Consider the following 18,126-nt stretch of genomic DNA (forward strand, 5'->3'; position numbering starts at 1 on the left):
CAAAACAACAGAAAAATGAGAAGTAAGGAAGAGGCCGCTACCCCTGTCATTTGCACCAAGACGTTTTACACCAGAAACACGTATCTGCATCTTCACAACCAACCTGCCCTTTGCCAGTAATGTTTCACTTCCAATGCTGGTCATGCTGCTCACGGACCTGTCGTCCATGCTGAACACTGTCGTCCATCTCACAACTGTTACCCGAGCCAGACGTTTCCAGGTCCTCCACAAACTTGCCGCGCTTCGGGTCCTCCAGGTGCTCCACGTACCAGATGGCAAAGATGGCCATGGTGATGGCCATGAGGATGGTGTCGAAGACGTAGAGGAAGATCTCGTGGGAGATGAGATACCCCTTGTTCCCCTGCAGGTACTCGACCACGCGGAAGATGCTCCGGACGAGGATGATGGCGCTCACGACGTAGAGCACTACGAGGTACCGCTTCCACGGGACGCTGCCGCTGCGGGCGACGCGCGTGGGGTTCCTGGTGAGCCGGGACTGGAACATGATGGAGGTGACGACGAAGAAGCCGAAGACGACGATCTGCACGAACAGGCCGGCGATGATGATCTTCTCCCCGGTCTCGTACATGGCCATCGTACCCGCCGCCTGGATGCCGCCGCCGCCGGCCTGGAGGCTGAAGGCGATCACGTCCCCCGTGACGAAGACGCGGGTCACCCAGTTGACGGGGATCAGCGACAGGTGCTCGCCCTTGACCGTCCGGATGAGGCGGCCCAGGATCATGTATATGGAGGCGGCGTACAGCGCCGGGGCGACGAGGATGAGGATGGCCTGGATGACGAAGCCGCCGATGGAGAGAGGGTCGTAATGGCTCCAGATCCGTCCTCCGTACCCGGCCGTCTGGACTGAAAAATCGTGGAATACCCCCGTCAGCTTGACCTCACACAGAGAAACAAGTATTGCATGATTTTTCGGGGAGATGCCTTCCCCCTTACGGATTGAACTTACAGACACCGCCGATGGTAAAGGCCATGAAATAATAGGCCCTCGCCTTCAACATCCGCCACGTGTGCAGCGCCGTCAGGACGGCAAACACAATTACGCTGACAATGGCCGCCGCCAGCGAGGGCGTGTACCGGTAGAGTTTGAAGTCGAAGAACTCGGCCGGGGCCTCGGTCGTCGAGGACGCCATGCTGGGTGCGTATGTGGGTTTGTCTCGGTTGCAGCTGGCGGTTCTGTCGGGGCTGTTGCTGCTGCTGCTGCTGCTGCTGCTGCTGTTGTTGTTGTTGTTGTTGTTGTTGTTGTTGTTGTTGTTGATCGAGGCGTGGACAGTTGAGAGAGGGTTTGTTCTAGTCCAGAGAGCAGAGTAAGTGCAGCAGAGTCGACGAGCCGAAGGATTGTAGTTATGTTCGTTTTGGGTCTGGCAGTTTAAAAGGAAGAGAGGACAAAACACCACTTCCCACAAGTTGTTCCCTCCCAAGACTGTTGTTAGCTGCGCCTGGCTTAGGCCTTGGTTTATTTGTGTACGATGGTAGAGATCCCCATCATCCCTCTTGGTGGCTGTGCGTACTCGTTCATGAGCGAGAGACTGAACGAGGGTTGTATTTGGGCGGGACCATACATACATACACTAATGCACACACCTCCACATCCAGACGGAACGAGTTACCAGGGGGTGTGTGGAAGCGACTAGTAGAACAGAGTAACGATCGACGATAAACGAGGAACGAGACTAGCAAGTGTCGATCTTCCTCGGTAAGCGAGGGAAACGAACAGACGCCACACACACCGCCCGTCAGTCGCCAGTCATCGGGGTAGTTGGTTAATGTTTATGACGGATCAATATCATTGCTGAGTCCGACAATATGTCTACAGTGGGTGTTCCAACTAATGTCTCCATCTATCGCTCCGAGCCACGGAGCCTGTGGAACGAGGCGAGTATCTCCCCGGCGTCCAAGTCCAAGGCCGGCGGCACCGCATCATCACCGCTGACAAGCCACTGTCCCTCACGGTGTCTCTCCTTGGCTATGGCCTTCCTCGTCCCGCTGTAGACGGCCGACCTCAGACTCTTGGCGATGCCGGCGCTCGGGTAGGCAAACAGGCCGAACATGCCGGCGCCGCTCTTGGCCACCAGGCTCGCGGCGCCCTTGCCGACCCCCTTGAAGGCCCCGAGGGCGCCCCCGCCGTTCCCGGCGCCCCGGACCGGCTCCATGACGAGGTCGCTGAGGCCGTCGACGAAGCCCCACGCGAACGTCTTGCCCGCCACGACGGCGCCGCTCCTGGCGTCCGTGACGGTGCCGTGGTCGCGGACGGCGGTGCCCAAGTGCTTCGGCACCGCCCTCAGGCCCTCGGTGAGGGCGAGCGGAAAGTCGACCAGCATGCCCTTGGCGGCGGTCGGTCCCACGAGCCCGATGCTCTTGGCCGACGCGCCGGCCACCTTGCCCGCCATCGACGGCCGTTTCTGCTTTTCGCTCGGATCGCTACCGCCGTCCGCTCGGCCGGCTGAGGAGACACTGTCTCGGGAACTGCCATCCGCGCTCCCCCCGCCGCCGTCGAGTTGCTGTCTTCTCAGGAGCTCCTCCCTCGTCCGACGACGCTTCTCGTCCTTGTACTCTTTTATCGGCTCCGTCACCATGCCCGTGATAGACCCTGTCATGTCTGTGGCCGTAGCCAGGACGGCGGACGCGCCTCCAGTGATGGGGTCCCAGCGGGTGACGTCCATCGTGATGGGTTTGCTCTCGTATCTGTGGGAGATTGCAGGTTGCGTCAGCCACGCAGACGAGATCATCCCCGGCGTCCACAGATAGGGTTGGGAGACAAGGAAATCCGAATAACTCGCATGTGTGGGACACTTACACGGAGAGATGCTTCTGCTGCACTGCCTCATGAATCAAGAGGACCTCGGCGGCCGCCTTTGACAGCTTCATCGGAGTCTTAGACTTGGTGTAGGACCACGCGGCCGCCTGGCTCGGGACCAGGTCGCACTGCATGCGCTTCAGCGGCAGCTGTTTCCACCACGAGTCCGCCGCGGCCTGGACGCCCCCTTCGGACTGCATCCGCGCGGCGATCCCCTGTGCCGCGGCCACGGCCCGGTCTGAAAGGCAGTACTGAATGGCGGCCGTGAGATTCTCCGGAGTCAGCTGCTTGTGAGGGATGGGCCTTGGGCCGGCGCCCGCGTCGGCGACCATGTCGCCCCAGAACGGCTGGCTTTTCGGGTTTGTCCCCCTGTCGTCAGCGTCGTCTTGACATCGGGCCTCGTGGAAGTCTTCTATGCATCAGGGGTACGAAGCACGGGGACTTTCTATGCACTCACTCTCCGAAGAAGGGGACGATGGTAGTCGGCTTGCCGTTCCTTAGCCCGCAAGCCGTCGTGCCGGCGCCCCCGTGATGCACGACTGCCGCGACGTGCTGGAACAGCCACTCGTGCGGGCAGTCGCCGATCCAGTAGACGGAATCGCTCCTGGAGCCGGCCAGGTCCGACCAGCCCTTGGAGATGATGGCCCGGACCCCCGCGGCATCCACGGCGCCGAGGATCGTCTTGACCACGCGCTGCGGGTCGTCCAGCACGATGCTTCCAAACCCAATGTACACCGGCGGCGGCCCTGCGGCGAGAAACCGGGCTAGGTCTTCCGGAGGGGAGTATGCTGGCGCATCGCGGAAGAAGAAGCCGCAAACGTCTATTTGGGGGCGAGGAATGAGATCCTCGAGTCAGCAGGTGTTGCCATTTAAATGGTACAAAAACTATAACGGCTACTAGAACCATAACGACAGCTGAGGAGTTGATGGAGGCTCTTACCTATGTGTGTTCCCCAGTCTTTCGGCTTAGGAACGAGAGCCGGAGACCAGCAATAGGTGAAGGGGATCTTTAACGCTTCCGCAAGCATGGGGCCGTCGAACATGGCTACAGGCTCCAAGTCGAGCCGGCCTCGCCACTTGTTTATTACATCGCCCAGCCTGCAAAACACGGAAAAGGAGAGACATATAAATCAGCTCCCAGTTTGTTCAACGGCGAGTAGTCGGGGGGGGGGAGGGCGGGACAAGCAAGGACGTACCCCTGCCATGTTAAGTGCTCGACAACGCCGTAGGAAACGTAGTTGGCCACGGCATGGTCGCCTCCGACATTCTGCAGGTTCGCCAGCGGATGGGGGAACGCCGCCGTGCTTGTCCAGGGCATCGTAAACATCAGATGCACCGGGATGCCGAGCGCCTGGGCGCAGTGGACGTGGGCGAAGCTGGGCGGGTTCGAGATGATGGCGTCCGCCACGAACGGCCGACCCGTCGCCGCGTCCGGCCTGGTGCAGGCGTCCCAGAACCCGCCCAGCATCTCCTCGACCATCTCGCGCTTCTGCCGGATCTCGCCCGCCTTCAGGCTCTTCATGCTAGGGATCAGGCCCGGGTTCTTGACCATGTACGCCATCAGGGCGGCCGGGTCGCCCCCGACGCCGTAGTGCTCCAGGCCGGCATCCCGGACGAACCTGTCAAAGACGTCGTGGGTCGCCAGCCGGACGCGGTGGCCGCGTCGCTTGAGCTCGGCGCCCAGCGCGACGAAGGGCTGGACGTCCCCGCGGCTGCCGACGACCTGGATCACGACGTTCAGCCGGGTCGGGTCCTTCTGCGCAGATCCCCCGTGGATTCGTTCGTACGGCGGTGGCGGCGACGAGGGACTAGGGGACGGCGTTCTGGGCGGCGGGTTGTCTCCCTTTTCTGCCTTGCTCATGCGGTACATGACGCTGATGGCGCGTGCCAGCTTGGAGTTGCAGTCGACTTGGACGCGGCCATCTTCCTCTATAAACACGCCGTTCTCATCTTCGGTCAACCATGGCCGAGTAAGTTGCTTTGATACGGGGTGGAGGGAGAGATGGACTGAGAATAGACACGAAGAGAGTCATCTCGGACGAAGATCTGTCAAACTTACCTAGAATCTTTGCATCATCACCCCATAGTTCGCTGAGCGGCGGCGACGGCGGCGGCGATGGGTTGCCATCTCCAGCGAAGCTCAGCTGCTCATGTTGGAGGGTTTGGCCAGTCATGTCGCCGGTGCTGGCTGCCCTTCGGATGGTGTTTGGTGACGGAGGTGCTAGATGATAGCTTGCATCATCCGCGGGCAACTCGTATCGGATCGTCTTTCGTTTGTCTGCCATTTTGTCGTCTGCGGTGTTGGTCGTTCACGGTTCTCGGTTTTCGATGTTGTCACCCCTCTGCCTTTTTCCGGCCCTTTCCAGGCTTTTCCTCTTCCTCCTTCACTTCTCTCTCCTCTTTCACTTTCCTTCCTCTCTTATCTCTTTCTTCTTCTCGTATTCTCCTTTTTTCTGGTGGCTGTGCAAGATGCTGCCGAGTCGACGGATAGATCAAGATAGACAGACTCTCGACCGGGTGTGCAAATGGGACCGCTCTTGTTGGGAAATTTGGGGAATGAGTCGCCAAGAAATCTTTTTGCGATTTTGAGCAGAGTTTCCGGCTCACCCTGTGACAAGGACAGGATTTTTCCATAAAAAGACAAAATGATGGAGCAATGAAAGAGGTTGACTACGTCCACGCCAGTCTCCCTCCGCTGCTGAGTAGAGCGGTCCTGTGTAAACGATGCCTGCTCGTATTTCGTTTAACTTGTACGAGTCGGCCCGAAGCTAGTCCATACACAGACAGTGTACGCGACTGCTCGCTCATCAACCTCGTTCCTCTACCTCGTTCCCCCTTTTTGGGTAATCCACGCGTTCGCCCACCATCCCCTTAGTGAGAGTCTGCCTGCCGTCTCAGGGGTCGCCATCCCGGACCAGTCTCAGCCTTAATGGGCGAAAATTAACAGAGGGTCCGGCCTTGGGAGTACCCGCCGGGCCCCAAGTTTAAAGAGGAACCCGACGAGGGGGGGAACATACAAGTAATTAACGGATGGACGTGTAAAGATTCACCGTCCTTATACAGACTAATACCCAGAACCGCTGGTACTTACGATCAAGAGCAAGAAAGACTTTTTGATCACCATGTGTAGCAAAAACGGCTCCGTCCCTTCGCCAGACTCGGGATGCTCGGAATACTCGACACCGTCAACACCGGCATGCGTTCCGGAGTCCAAGGAGCGGACCAGGACTGCCGGGAGGAGGATACCCCACCGGAAGTCGAGGGCGGGTTGCAAAACATGCAAAAGCAGAAAGGTCAAGGTGAATAAATACCTCCTCCGGTCTCGTCCGAGAACACCGTCGGTGTGTTGCCAGTCCGTGGACATCCATGGTGGCTGACCCCGTTGCCCAAACACTCACGTTCCTGTAGTGCGATGAAGTCCAACCCTCGTGTTCGAGGTGTGAGAGGCTGCACATCTGCTGCGAGTACGCCCATCCCCGGAAGCCCCTCTCGCCGCCATACGAAGAACGTTGCAAGTTCCAAGACCCGTCTCCTAAGCTCGAGCCTGCTACGCCTTGTGCCCCGGTCGCCGGCTCTCCCGGGCTGGATCTCATGCAGCTGGAGCTACTGCACACGTACATCAACTTCACCAGTCTGACCTTCCCTTGGTCGTCGGCTCTCCGGGACTTCTGGAAGATCACGGTGCCGAACCTCGCCCTCCAGTATGAGTACCTGACGAGGGCTGTCTTGTGCATCCCGGCCCTTCACTTGGCCCATCTGCGGCCCGAGAGACGCGGCTTCTACGTCTCCCTCGCCCTCGAGAATCACCGGCTGGCTTCAGAGTCCGTGAGGTTGCTGCTCGAGAACGTCTCGGAGAAGAACGGCGTGCCGCTGTTCCTCTTCTCCGCCCTGAACATCATCATCGGTTCGTGCAGCGCAGCTCGCCTCTTTAATGTTTTCCCAGCCTTTGGTGTCTCGTCAACCGTACCCCGCTAACAAGAGCCTGTCCGGGTCCTGTGTAGTCTTGGCAACCCCTCAGAGATCCTCCCAAGGTGTGATAGCAGACGGCGATGCCAGCTTCCAAGACCTCTTGGTCATCTTGCAAGGCATGAGGGGCCTATTGGAGATCCTCTGGGACACTCTTGCGGCCAGCGCCCTGGCGCCGCTGCTGAGTCACGGCTCCGGTAGGTTGATCACGCAGGAGCAAGATTCTACTCGGGCCGAGACAGACTTCCATCCGACGTGCAACTCCCTCGACGACTTCCAGGCCCGTATAAACACGCAGGGCATGGATCCGGACACCCTCATGGCGTACAACAGAGCCATCGAGGCCCTCTGGGGCGCAATGCACTGGCGGCAACACTGGGAGGAAGCGGACGCGCTGATATGGGTGTACCGGTGCCTCGACGATTTCATACCCTTGCTGATCCTGCAGAAACAGGAAGCGCTGGTCTTGCTCGCCCACTTCGCCGTGGTTCTCAAGACCTGTGAGACCCGTTGGTGGATGCAGGGCTGGGCGATCCGGATCATATCCAACGCATACCAGCAGCTGGACGACGATCACAAGATCTGGGTTTATCGTCCAGCGATGGAAATAGGCTGGGTAGTACCAATGCATGAATAGAGGGGAGGCCCAGTCAACGTTCCATGACCCGGCCATCGGCCTTCTACATGGTTCCTTGGGTGCTGTTACGAACTCTCGAGGTTTCCGAGTTCGATTCTCTACACTCATTCCAAGCACGTAAAACATTGGCTCAAGATTTTTTCACTCTGCGCATAGTTTACTACAGCGAACAAAACATGGACAGATAACAACTGCCCGCTCATCCGCAGTGGGCAGCACTGTTTCCGCAGTAGCCCGCGCTCGAACAGCAGCTCCCGAAACTCGACCCAACACACGGCTTCCCGGCCCCGTCGGTCGAGATGTTGCCGGAGCCGCTGCTGCAGGTTCCAAAGCTCGACAGGCAGCCGGCGGCGCAATGGCCGGTCGTCTTGCCGCAGTAGCCGCTGGACGAGCAGCAGCACCCCCGAAGACGGACCCCTTGCACGTGTTGCCGTTCTTACCACAGCTGCCGTTGGTGGACACGCCGCTCGATCCTGAAGTACAAGAGCCGAAGGAGGTTGGCAGCCGGCGCCACAGTGATCGGACGTGCCGCCGGGCGAGCAGTCAGGAGACGGGTCGCCGGGCTTCGGCGTGGCTACGGGTGGAAGCACGGGAACGGCTGCGTTACAGTTGCCGAAGCCGGGGCTGACTTGAGGGTGCATCAGGGATGGTTCTCGGTCAAGACTCGTGCAGACAGCGTGTCGAATTACCAGCCGGTACCGCAGAATGCGATTGATCGGCCGCAGAGGCCGTCTTGGGAAAAACAAGCGCCCCATGTCGGGGTGCAGACGAAGCCGTTCGTTGCACCTCAGGTACCATCAGTAGTTACTTGACCCGTCTGCCATGGGGGTGAGGATCGTCGTCGAGCTGAGCGGCTGCCAGTGACGACAAAAGCCAAAACAGAGCAGAGACCTTCATGATGGGAACGAATGAGTGATCGTGAATTTATGATGAGGCAAAACGGACATCATGACACCGGCTTGATTGGGGGTATATATAATTGTTGCAACTTAACTCTTTGCCGGTTACTGCACCAGCACCGGAATCACACCTCGGCGAGAGCGTTCCATTACCTCAACGACGACGTTACCACCCTGTGAAGCATTGGGTCTTGGGGCCCCCCGGAACAACCAAGAGGAAGTCTCCAACGTCAAGGACTCGCGGTTGATGAAGAGAGCCCAGGCTCCATTGGGAGAGGACAAGAACTGGCACCTCTCCCACATTTGCGTACCGAAAGGCACGCTGCTTGACGTGGCCGACAAGACGAAAGGGCACGAGCCGGGTAACCTTGACAAGCCGCAGGACGGAAAGTTCTCGTGGGCCTTTGATCCTGGCATGGGAACGGGCCAGACGATTTATATCGTCGAGGGTGGTTGGAAACAAGGCCACGCGGTACTAAGTCGAATCGTCTGCTATAAGCTAGTCCCAGCACTCCTGGTAGAGAAGTGAGTTGCTTTAGTTCGATTTAAACTCTTGTCTTATTTGCAAACGGTAGCTGCTACAGAGACACAAACCCCACTAAACTGCATATTGATGTTTCGTCCACGCCATTCACACACCCCAGCATTCCGCCTTGGTCGCACTTGAACCACACACAGGTTTAGTTAGATCCGCTCGCTGGAATGTACTTCTTGGACATACATCGAGATTAAGACGCAGCTTGGAAGCCACATCCGCTGCTTTGCATCTTGAGGGCTTCTGCACCCAGGTCAGGCGGGAGACATTTGGCATGAGCAAAAGCCTGTTTTATTGAATAGGAAGATGTTGAATCAGTCCCATGAGCGTAACAGCCATTCAATTGGCATAAAGAGACCAGCAAAAAGAAAGAAGAGAACCCTTCGAGCGGAGGAGCGGAGAGCCTCGGCCATTTTGATAATGAGGCGACAAGATCTCAAATCTCCGGGTAGCCCTCCAACGCAGACTCGGATTCGGCGGCATCTCCACTTGGGCGTTCCCAGCCGCACAATGAACACTTCTCTCCCATCTTGATCCCCGTTCCTTTGCACGAGAAGGCACCAAAGTTGGCGGTCATGCTTGTCGACACAGAGTCCATCGTTTCACTGGCAGCCTTTGGCCAGACCTAAGCAAAGAATTAGTGATAGAGTTCAAGTCAAGCCGGTGTATTGCGAGACAAGGCTTGTGGTCTGAATTTTGGCAAGGGGGGAGTGATGTTGTTGTTGTTGTTGTTGTATTTAACGCCATGGCGGCAAGGTTGGAACCCTTGTCGCAGACCTCCCGAAGGGTATGTGGCGTGGAGAGCCGTGGGCTAGGACTATGTACTTCATACATCGCCCTTCCTTTCGTCCTCCAAATCCTGCCTGATGGCTACTATGCCTTCTATCTGTCCCTGGTTCCCGCTGGTTCCCCAGTTTCATTGCTTCCCGTCTATTTCCCTTTAGGGGTTGAGTTGGCTGTCTAGATCCCGTGCCGAAGCCCGTTCCCTAGTAGCGTGGGCAGATCTTCCGGAAGAAGTTTGTCACGTGCAGGAAGGCCTCAAAGCCTTTTGGGTCAGTCATTAGTCCCTTGAAGTATCGTTCAAGAGACCCCATAGGTCCTATGGGGTCGAGCGGACCAGTTGGGTAGAGGGTGGGCCACTGCTGCCTCCTCGCCAGGGTCGCTGGGCAGTAGACCAGATGATCTACTTCCTTTGCCTCCCCGCAGGAGCAGGTTAGCAAAGCTTCGGTGTGGTTAAAGCGTCGGTGATAGTGTTCAAAGTCCCCGTGGCCCGACCGGGCCGCTAAGAGGTGGTGAAGGGTGCTCCGTGGTAGGGCGAGTTCGGGAGGGCAGGAGAAGTGTAAGCTCAGTCCAAGCTGGGTGTAGCGTTCTGTCGCCTCTTTACCCCACCACTGTCTGTACTGGTTTCGCAATCGTTCTCTACCAAGCCTCTTGATCCCGGAGAGTGTAGCTAGTTGGCCTAGCGGGACTGGCAGCGCTGTGCCCTCCTTGGCTAGCCGGTCCGCCTCTTCGTTGCCCTTAATCCCCTCGTGCCCTGGCGCCCAGTGGGTGTGGATGTTGTATATCCTAGCAGCAGCTTGGATCTCGAGAACCGCTGCTTGCGAGGTGTCTGGGGCCTCGCCCCGTATTCCTTGGATGACACTGGTGTTGTCGATGCAGATGTGTATGGGTTGGCCTTGGGAGGTTAAGAGGGCCCGCCGGAGTCCTATCCTCGCCCCTTCAGCCTCAGCGTCGAACACCTCTGCTAGACCGAGTCGGCCGCAGCCCTGGGCCACGCGCCTGTTGCTGCGGTAGATGACAAACCCATATCCTGTGGCTCCGTTCGTCGCTTTGGAGCCATCGGAAAAGACAACCATGTGGCTGTCTGGTACGGTCTTTAGCCAGGCCTGGAAAGCTTTGGCTGCTTCTTTCTTAGTCTGCAGGACTATGAGGTCTTGTGAGCCTGGGAGGTGCTGCGGTTGGATGAGTGCTGGTCTCGGGCATTTTGGTGCAAGGTCTGCAGTCCGTTGGAGCTTCGTCTGCTGCCGCCCTCGTTGGGAGAGCCTCGGGACAAGAGGGTGTTGTAGATCGACCTTCTTTAGACGTGCTGCAAAGCGTAGGCGGACTCCTTCTAGAGCCACCTTGCTTGGTGGTAGTCCAGCATCCCTAAGGAGGCTGCGCGTTGGGGTTGTTTTCCAGGCCGGCAGGATAGCCCTTGCTGCCGTCGTGATGACCCTTTCGAGCTTGATTGCAAGACCCTTCTGGCCTGTAGTGACTTCATCTATCGGGAGAGAAACATTGCGGCCGCTATCGATGGCTCTGCCAGGGGCTGGCTTGGTCATGCCTCCATACCAGGTCTCAGCCCCGTAGAGGGCGATTGGCAGGACGCAGGAGATCACAGCCTTGCGTACAGCAGCGGCTGGGAGCCCGCCTTTTGTGTTTGTCAGGTGTCTAAGATGTTGGGCCGCCTTCGTCGCCGCAGCCAGCTTTGTTTCAACATGGTGTCGGAAAGAAAGCCTCTTGTCGAACCAGACCCCTAGCCAACGTATGGGCTTCGTTGATGCTACGATTCTAAGGTGTCTCGCCTTGATCTCTGGCAGATCTCTTTGCTGATTATGTTTCCTTGTGAAGTGGATAGCCTCGGACTTCTTTGGGTCAAAAGCGACCTTGTTCTCCGTTCCCCAGTCGAGGATACGTGTGATCTCTTGGCCGAGGCTCGCAGCATTACTCTCAAGGGAAGGGCCCATAGCCAGAAGGCCGATGTCGTCTGCGTACCCGAACCGAAGCTTCGGGTCTTCTGCTAAGATGTCTGCGATGTAAAGCAGGAAGAGAATAGGAGACAGCGGGGAGCCCTGGGGCAGCCCGCAAGCCAGGGGGAAGTCCTCTGTTGTTGCGTCCTCCAGCCTGACTCTGGCTGTTCGGTTTGAAGCAAAGTGGAATATCAGTTTGGCCAGGCTGTGAGGCCAGCCTTGTTGGCGTAGCCGGACAATCAGCCGGTTCCGAAGGACAGAGTCAAAAGCCCCTTGGACGTCCATCGTCACCAATGTAGCTGTGAGCCCTTTGTCAAGGGCCATTTCGATGTCGTGGGCGAGGCAGGTGGTTAGGTCAACCGCTGACCTGCCAAGTAGAGCCCCTATTTGTTGTGGGCTGGTCACCCCTTCTAGGATGGTAAGGTAGGACATTCTTCTGGCTATCAGCCTCTCGAGACCTTTCCCAAGACAAGATAGCAGGGCTATTGGCCGCCAAGATCCGGCTTTTGAGAAGTCTGCTTTCCCTACTTTCTGGATCATAGCGACCTCTGCTCTGCGGAAAGGCTGGGGGAAGTAACCCGTCTGTATGCAGGCCTGGAACAGTTGTCTGACAGGCTCGGATACAAGGTTCCAGCAAGCCTGAAGCAGCCGTGTTGTGATCCCGTCGATGCCAGGGGTCGTGGTCTTTGTCAGGGTAGCCTCCCTCAGCTCTTCTTTACTGATGGCATCATGCCAGGGTATCCGTCGTCGAGAGACCGTAGGGACGTCGAACGGGTCTCCGGGCAGGTCATCCTGTGCACTGAACCTCTGTAGGAGGGCTCTTCGGAGTGCCTGGGCCTTAGCCTGAGTGTCGTTGATCGTCTGGCCCTCCACTACCAGAGGGGGGGCTTTGAGCCCTAGGCTAGCCTTTCGCCAGCCCATAATCTTGTAGAGTTCTTGGTCCGAGGTAACTCCTTCGATCTTAGCAGCCCAGTAGGCCCGCTTAGCTTTCCTGACTGTACTCAAGAAGACCTTCTGCTCTTCGAGGGTAGCGAGACGTGGGGTCTGCTCTAGTTCTTGGGCTTGTCGGCAGCAGGCCTCGCGGTACGTTCGGTGGGCTTCTGCGCACTCTTGTGTCCACCAAGGGGCCCCCTTCCCATGCTTTCCTCGATTCTTTCCTACAGCCTGGACAGCCGTGGAGAGAAGGTCGACTAGTCGTTCCGCTTGGGTGTCCAACTCGGCAGGGGTAGGTGCGTTCTGGAGGGTAGGTAAGACTAAGACTCCTGCTCTGATCAGGTCTCTAAACCGGGGTAGGGCCGAGTCTGGGACTGATAGTGACCGTGGTTGATCTGTCTGTTGTTGTCGGTGCCTATGAAGCGGGATTGTTGAGACAATTGCTTGATGATCGGCCCCTGGGTGAAGGTGTGGGCTGACCACTGCGTGTGCGAGCGGAATGTTCGAGAAGGTAAGGTCAAGTACATGGCCTTGGGCATGGGTCGCAGTCCCTGTCTCGCCGATGAAAGACAGGCCGTGGCCATCTGCCCAGTCTGCTATGTCGTCCCCCCTATTCCTGTTCCTCGATCCGGGCTCCCAGGAGTAGTGATGAGCGTTCACGTCCCCTGCCACAAGGACTCTTTCTGGCGGCCTGTATCCTAGGAGGGTTGTGGTCGTGTGACTGTGGGGATCTCCTGGTTGCCTGTATACGTTAACCACAGTAATTTCGTTGTTAACTGTGATCCATAAGATGTCCCTTGTCTGTGCGGGCCTCTGCTGCTGGGCCTTCCACTTCCTCCCTTTCCGTATGTAGGTCATTACCCTAGGTCTGGTCTCCCTGTCCTTCCAGGAATCCACTGGGACGTAGGAATCGAACCCTGGGTGTGTGTTGATTTGCATTTTGTCAACATAGCCTATCCAGGGTTCCTGGACCAGTATAATGTCGATCAGCTCAGCCCAGCAGAGCTCCAGGAAAGCTGTATGTGCTGGCGACTGCTTCCCTACGTTGCACTGAGCTATGCGTAGCACCTGTGGAGAGGCCTGCTTCGGCCTACGTCTCCGAGTCGAGTTCCAGGTGGGTGTAGGCATTAGCAACGTTGTAATCCGGTTTCTGGGCTACCCTCTGACTCCTGCTCAAGAGAGGTAGGATAGCGCGGTTAGTCTGGTTAGTCTGGGGAGGACCCTCGGCATCCTCGGGCTCATCCTCACTCATGCTGCTACTATCGGTGTCCCTGTCCCCGAGGCACACAATTGAGCTCTCGGAAGGTGTCCTTTTGCGTGGCCGCTTGGAGCCGGGCGGTTGATCCTGGTCGGTGGGAGGGAGATCCCCAGGCTGTTGGGTGCTGTTCCGAGAGGCGCTTAGGCCGGCCTCATAGAGGGCGTCATAGGCCTTCTGTCCAACCTTGCGGATCCGAGCCCGCTCCTTCCGGTCTGGGAGGGCAGGGATGCCGTTCATCGTCATAGGCCTGGCTGGGCAATTCTTGTGGCTAGCCTGGAACGGGCCGCAACAGTTCGCACACTTCGGTTTAGCTGTACAGGGCCCAGTCTCGTGCGAGTCTGAAGGTCTGCTGCAGTTGTTGCAGAGCGGCTGTCGGTTGCAGTAGCTGTTTGAGTGGTAGCCCTGGCAGCCGGGGTCGTGTCTGATGAGCGTCTTCCTCTTCTGAATGAGTTGGGACCTGCTGCTTTGGTTGAACAGTCTGAAGGGCTGTACCTCTGTTAGGAATGAGATGACCCAAGAGACTTCGTTCGTAATGGGGTTCGGCCCAAGGCGGGATTGCCGGGCCCGGGTGGGCTTCAGTCTTGTCTGGGCAAAGACCTCGTCTTCGATCAAGGTGGCTGGGTCCAGGGCGTCCCCATCAACGCTCCACAGTTTGGCTGGGCAGCGCGGGACGACGTAGGTAAACCACTTTATCGGGGTCTCTATCTTGTAAGCCCCTAAGCAGCCCGCTAGTTTTTGCTTGTCCGCGAGGAGGCCTTGCTGGATCTGCTTGTTTGACGGCCTCAGTGAGTATCCGGTCGCAATGTGGTAGATATGAGGGATATCTGCCAGTTGGAGGTCGAAGGTTCGGCAAACTGTCTGGCGGAGGGCAAAGGGAGCGTTCTTTCGGGCAGCCGACAGGCCCTCCTCCGGGATGCGGGCGAAGACCCGGAGGTCCTCTTTCGGTTGAGGTTGGGGCTGGGGTGGGGCCTGGGATCTTGTCTGGGGTCTGGCCTGCGGGCGGGTCGGAGCCCGGTGGGGGTCTGGAGCTGTACCTGGTGCCGAGGCCGTGACGGCGGCCCAGCTCCGGCTCAGTGGCGGAGCATGTTCCTTGTTGATGAGCTTCTTTAGGGCTTGGATCACATAGGCCGTAGCCTCTTTCGCGATCTGCTTCCTGGGGCCCTCAAAGCTGGAGACGACATTATCAACAGACTGCGCGATGGTTAAGAAGACGTCCTTGCGGGCCTCATAGTGCCTGGCCTCCTCGTCCAGGGCGGACAAGACAGAGCCAGTGGCGGTCCTACCAGTGGCTGGAGTTGAGATCGGAGTCCCCTTTGCCGTTGGGGGGGCTGGATTGAAGGTGTTAGGCTGGCTTCCCGCGAGACTGGGCCGGAGTGGCTGAGTCTCGGTATTGCGGCGGCCCCGAACAACCCACTCCTTCCGGGAAGCCACTCGGCCGGCCGTGGCTGTGCCTTAACGACCCCGTTAGCCTTTTGCTCCACATGGAGACCTTCCCACAGGAGTGTCTCGGCCCCAGGCAAAGCCGAGACGGTGCCGCCCCGTATCCGGTACGGGCCATACGGTCGCGTCGTCCGAGTTTGCACCTTAAGCCGGCCGCAACTGCACTCCAGTCTCTGAGCCGACCGACATGCGCCTCCGTCCTCTCGAGCCACCGTGTCGTCTCCGCAGGTCTCAAGTGCAGGGGCTACTACGCCGGCGATACCACGTTGTGTCGGAGAGATATGGCATCTCGATATACCAGACACACCGGCGATACCACGCCCGAGGGCGGCCCAGGTACGAGCTGGGAGCGCGTCTGATGTACCTGCCCTATCCCTCCGCACAACGGCCCAGGTACGAACTGAGAACGTAGCTCCCCCGCTGCCTTCTGGTCACGACCACGGTGCTACGGCCCACCGGAAACCCCGGGCGCAACCCCAGGTCCAGCTTCCCGTTACCGCGACTCGTCTCCGAATCGCGGCCGACCATGTCTTGCAGATCAGAGGCGCAGAGCAGCCGCCGCGCCGGCACGACTACTCGCACTCCGTCCACTAACCCAACCCATGTCCGCCGTGTGGTGTTCGATCGCGGTGCGCTGTGTCCTCAGGATTGGTCCGGCCGCTTTTCCTGTGCTCGAAGCTTAACAAGTCTGCTGACACCATGTCAACCCGTCAGTCTTAACAACTTCCATTACGCTCGACAGAGCACGTAGGCTTGTTCCGAGCCCTCGCCGGGAGACCCGCCGATGCCTCATGATGCTCGACTCATCCGCCCCCGAGCTCAGAGCCGGATGGGCCGGAGGGTGTCCTGTCTCTTCATCGACGTCAGCCAATGTCAAGTCGGATGGTTTTCTTACGCCAGTATCCCCCTAGTAGCTTGTTGGCTTCGGAGATGGCGTGGGTGGTACGGTGGTCGTTGATCGCGTAGTCCGTTTGTAGGTTCGAGAGTGCCGATGAAAACTTTTCTTAGCACCATCCAACCGCGGTTTCGACCGCGCGCGACGCACCGCGCCACCCCCCGCCCTTCCTACTGACACCGGACACCACGAGAAGGTCTGCCACATCGTCCTACTGCTTTTTCAAGCAGCATCCAGTGTGCTCACTGGAGGCCAAAGGGGGGAGTGAGAGATGCTCAGACTTACATCAAATAAGGGATCGTGGAGCGAGAAGATCAACGAAGCCATTGCGATTTGCTTCAAGTGGACGCAAGCGGGAAACTTTCTTTTCGAAAGTCGGCCTGCGGATTGTATTGTTGATTGTTTAAATGGGATGTATAGCACAAACTGTTTCGCCTTCAAAGGTGGAGAGTCGTAGGCTTTATATGCCATTCAGCCTCAAGTTTCTGGTCTGCACATATCCTTACCCAGCACACGTGTCTCGTCATCGGCTGAAGATATCAATGGCACACCACAGGCGTCAGTCAACTGTACGAGTAGATAATGCACCTCACACACACACTGAATGGAGTGTGCCATCCGGATCCTATTGGCGTCAGGAGAAGGTTTCAATGCGTTTTTGGCAAACGGAGAAGGGGATATTGAAGCGGCCACAATCATCGAAACCAGACTGCTGAATTAAGCTAGTCCATAACTGACTATCCCAGGATGTCAACTTATCAGAAATGACAGCTCTGTATCCAGGCAAGGCAGCTCACGCTTCATCTTGTTTCTCACACCACAAGGGACTGTCACTCTCACTTGAATACTTGACCGCATCGATGCCAAACGGTTGCCTGGCTCTTGGCAATTCTCATAAGTGGGTGGGCAAATGCTTCCCCCTTCCCCCCACAGCGCCTTGGTGTTATACCTTTTGCTCGGGTGTAAATTCAGCCTTGACACGCCAAACAGTGAGAAGGCCCCGCCTCCCTTCCGCTTGGCTCATCTTGGAAGCCTACGTTTGCTGTATTTCGTTTGAGAGTCTGCAAAACTTCTGTCAAGCATCATTCTGCCATGTGAGGCTACTGACTACCGGAATTTTCGATGTGCCCCCAACCCATACTTGGCGTCGCTTGCATATTGTGTACATTTACGCTCACCCCCAAGGCCGACTTGCTTTTTGGCATGACGGGATGTTGCGCACTCCCTCGGCCTGCATATCATGCACGTCTACGCTCACCCCGATGTGGCTTGCTTCCTGGCTTTCTTCCTGGCTTGACAAGCTGTGGCACACTTCCTTGAGACGCCTGAATAAAAGTGCAATTTTACGCTTACCCCAAGCTTGGCTGCACGCAACTGTGCCTTAGGGTGATGTTGACAGTATGCTGATTGGCTGTGTCCGAGTATTGACAATCACTGGAGTAAGTCACCTCTATTGACAGGCTTGGAATGACGGCTGTTGGCGTGGCTGGGGACCTGGGGAGACATGAGACTGTGATTGCATTGGTAATCAACAAGAAAAAGCGCTTGCAGCCGTTCTATGTAGAGCCTGTACCTCCTGTATTACGACGTTGGGCGTTGGCCTTGAGCCAGGAACTAGACCTGCGAAACCTCGATGGCTAGTTGGTCGAACTTTTTCAAACAGTTTGGATTCTGCGGGCCCATTGACGTTTTACTGTTTGCTTTCTTTCCTTGGAGGAGCTGAGGATGAGAAACCAGAGTTAGCCGGACTTCGTGAGACGGCGACCTAGTCCCGACCGGTCAGAGAGCTTTTTAGAAATATCCCTGAACTCTTTTCAGCCAATGTCGGCTCTAATCTTTTTCTGAACACTGGTTGATTTAAGACACGAGATAACGCCCCAACTCAAGAGTCCGTCGTCGTTGTGATACCCAGGTAAACATGAGTTCCTTAGGCACATTGTGGAGTGTGCGGTGTGGGCACTCCAAAAAGCCATGTCAGAGACAGTGGAAGAGCAAATGTCTGTTGATTTTAAATCGATC

At 57.4% G+C, this 18,126-nt stretch overlaps 4 protein-coding genes across 4 annotated transcripts; 1 reads left to right on the top strand and 3 right to left on the bottom strand.

The window, feature by feature from the left end:
* Positions 1-124: 124 nt before the first annotated feature.
* Positions 125-1,151, bottom strand: CDEST_10859 (Putative RTA-like protein; the record flags this gene model as incomplete). Its single annotated transcript, XM_062927015.1, has 2 exons — positions 125-864; positions 968-1,151. 2 exons carry the CDS (start codon positions 1,149-1,151, stop codon positions 125-127), a joined length of 924 nt encoding a protein of 307 aa, XP_062783066.1.
* Positions 1,152-1,859: 708 nt separating this feature from the next.
* CDEST_10860 (Putative UDP-glucuronosyl/UDP-glucosyltransferase, Glycosyltransferase family 28) lies at positions 1,860-5,100 on the bottom strand (the record flags this gene model as incomplete). The annotated part of the gene is made up of 6 exons (XM_062927016.1): positions 1,860-2,703; positions 2,816-3,166; positions 3,273-3,636; positions 3,756-3,913; positions 4,012-4,822; positions 4,875-5,100. 6 exons carry the CDS (start codon positions 5,098-5,100, stop codon positions 1,860-1,862), a joined length of 2,754 nt encoding a protein of 917 aa, XP_062783067.1.
* Positions 5,101-5,978: 878 nt separating this feature from the next.
* Positions 5,979-7,418, top strand: CDEST_10861 (uncharacterized protein; the record flags this gene model as incomplete). Its single annotated transcript, XM_062927017.1, has 3 exons — positions 5,979-6,114; positions 6,234-6,719; positions 6,817-7,418. 3 exons carry the CDS (start codon positions 5,979-5,981, stop codon positions 7,416-7,418), a joined length of 1,224 nt encoding a protein of 407 aa, XP_062783068.1.
* A 104-nt stretch (positions 7,419-7,522) lies between these two features.
* Positions 7,523-8,173, bottom strand: CDEST_10862 (uncharacterized protein; the record flags this gene model as incomplete). The annotated part of the gene is made up of 1 exon (XM_062927018.1): positions 7,523-8,173. One exon carries the CDS (start codon positions 8,171-8,173, stop codon positions 7,523-7,525), a length of 651 nt encoding a protein of 216 aa, XP_062783069.1.
* Between the last annotated feature and the right edge of the window lie 9,953 nt (positions 8,174-18,126).

Source organism: Colletotrichum destructivum, chromosome 7, assembly GCF_034447905.1.
Source record: "Colletotrichum destructivum chromosome 7, complete sequence".
NCBI classification, from domain to species: Eukaryota; Fungi; Ascomycota; class Sordariomycetes; order Glomerellales; family Glomerellaceae; genus Colletotrichum; species Colletotrichum destructivum.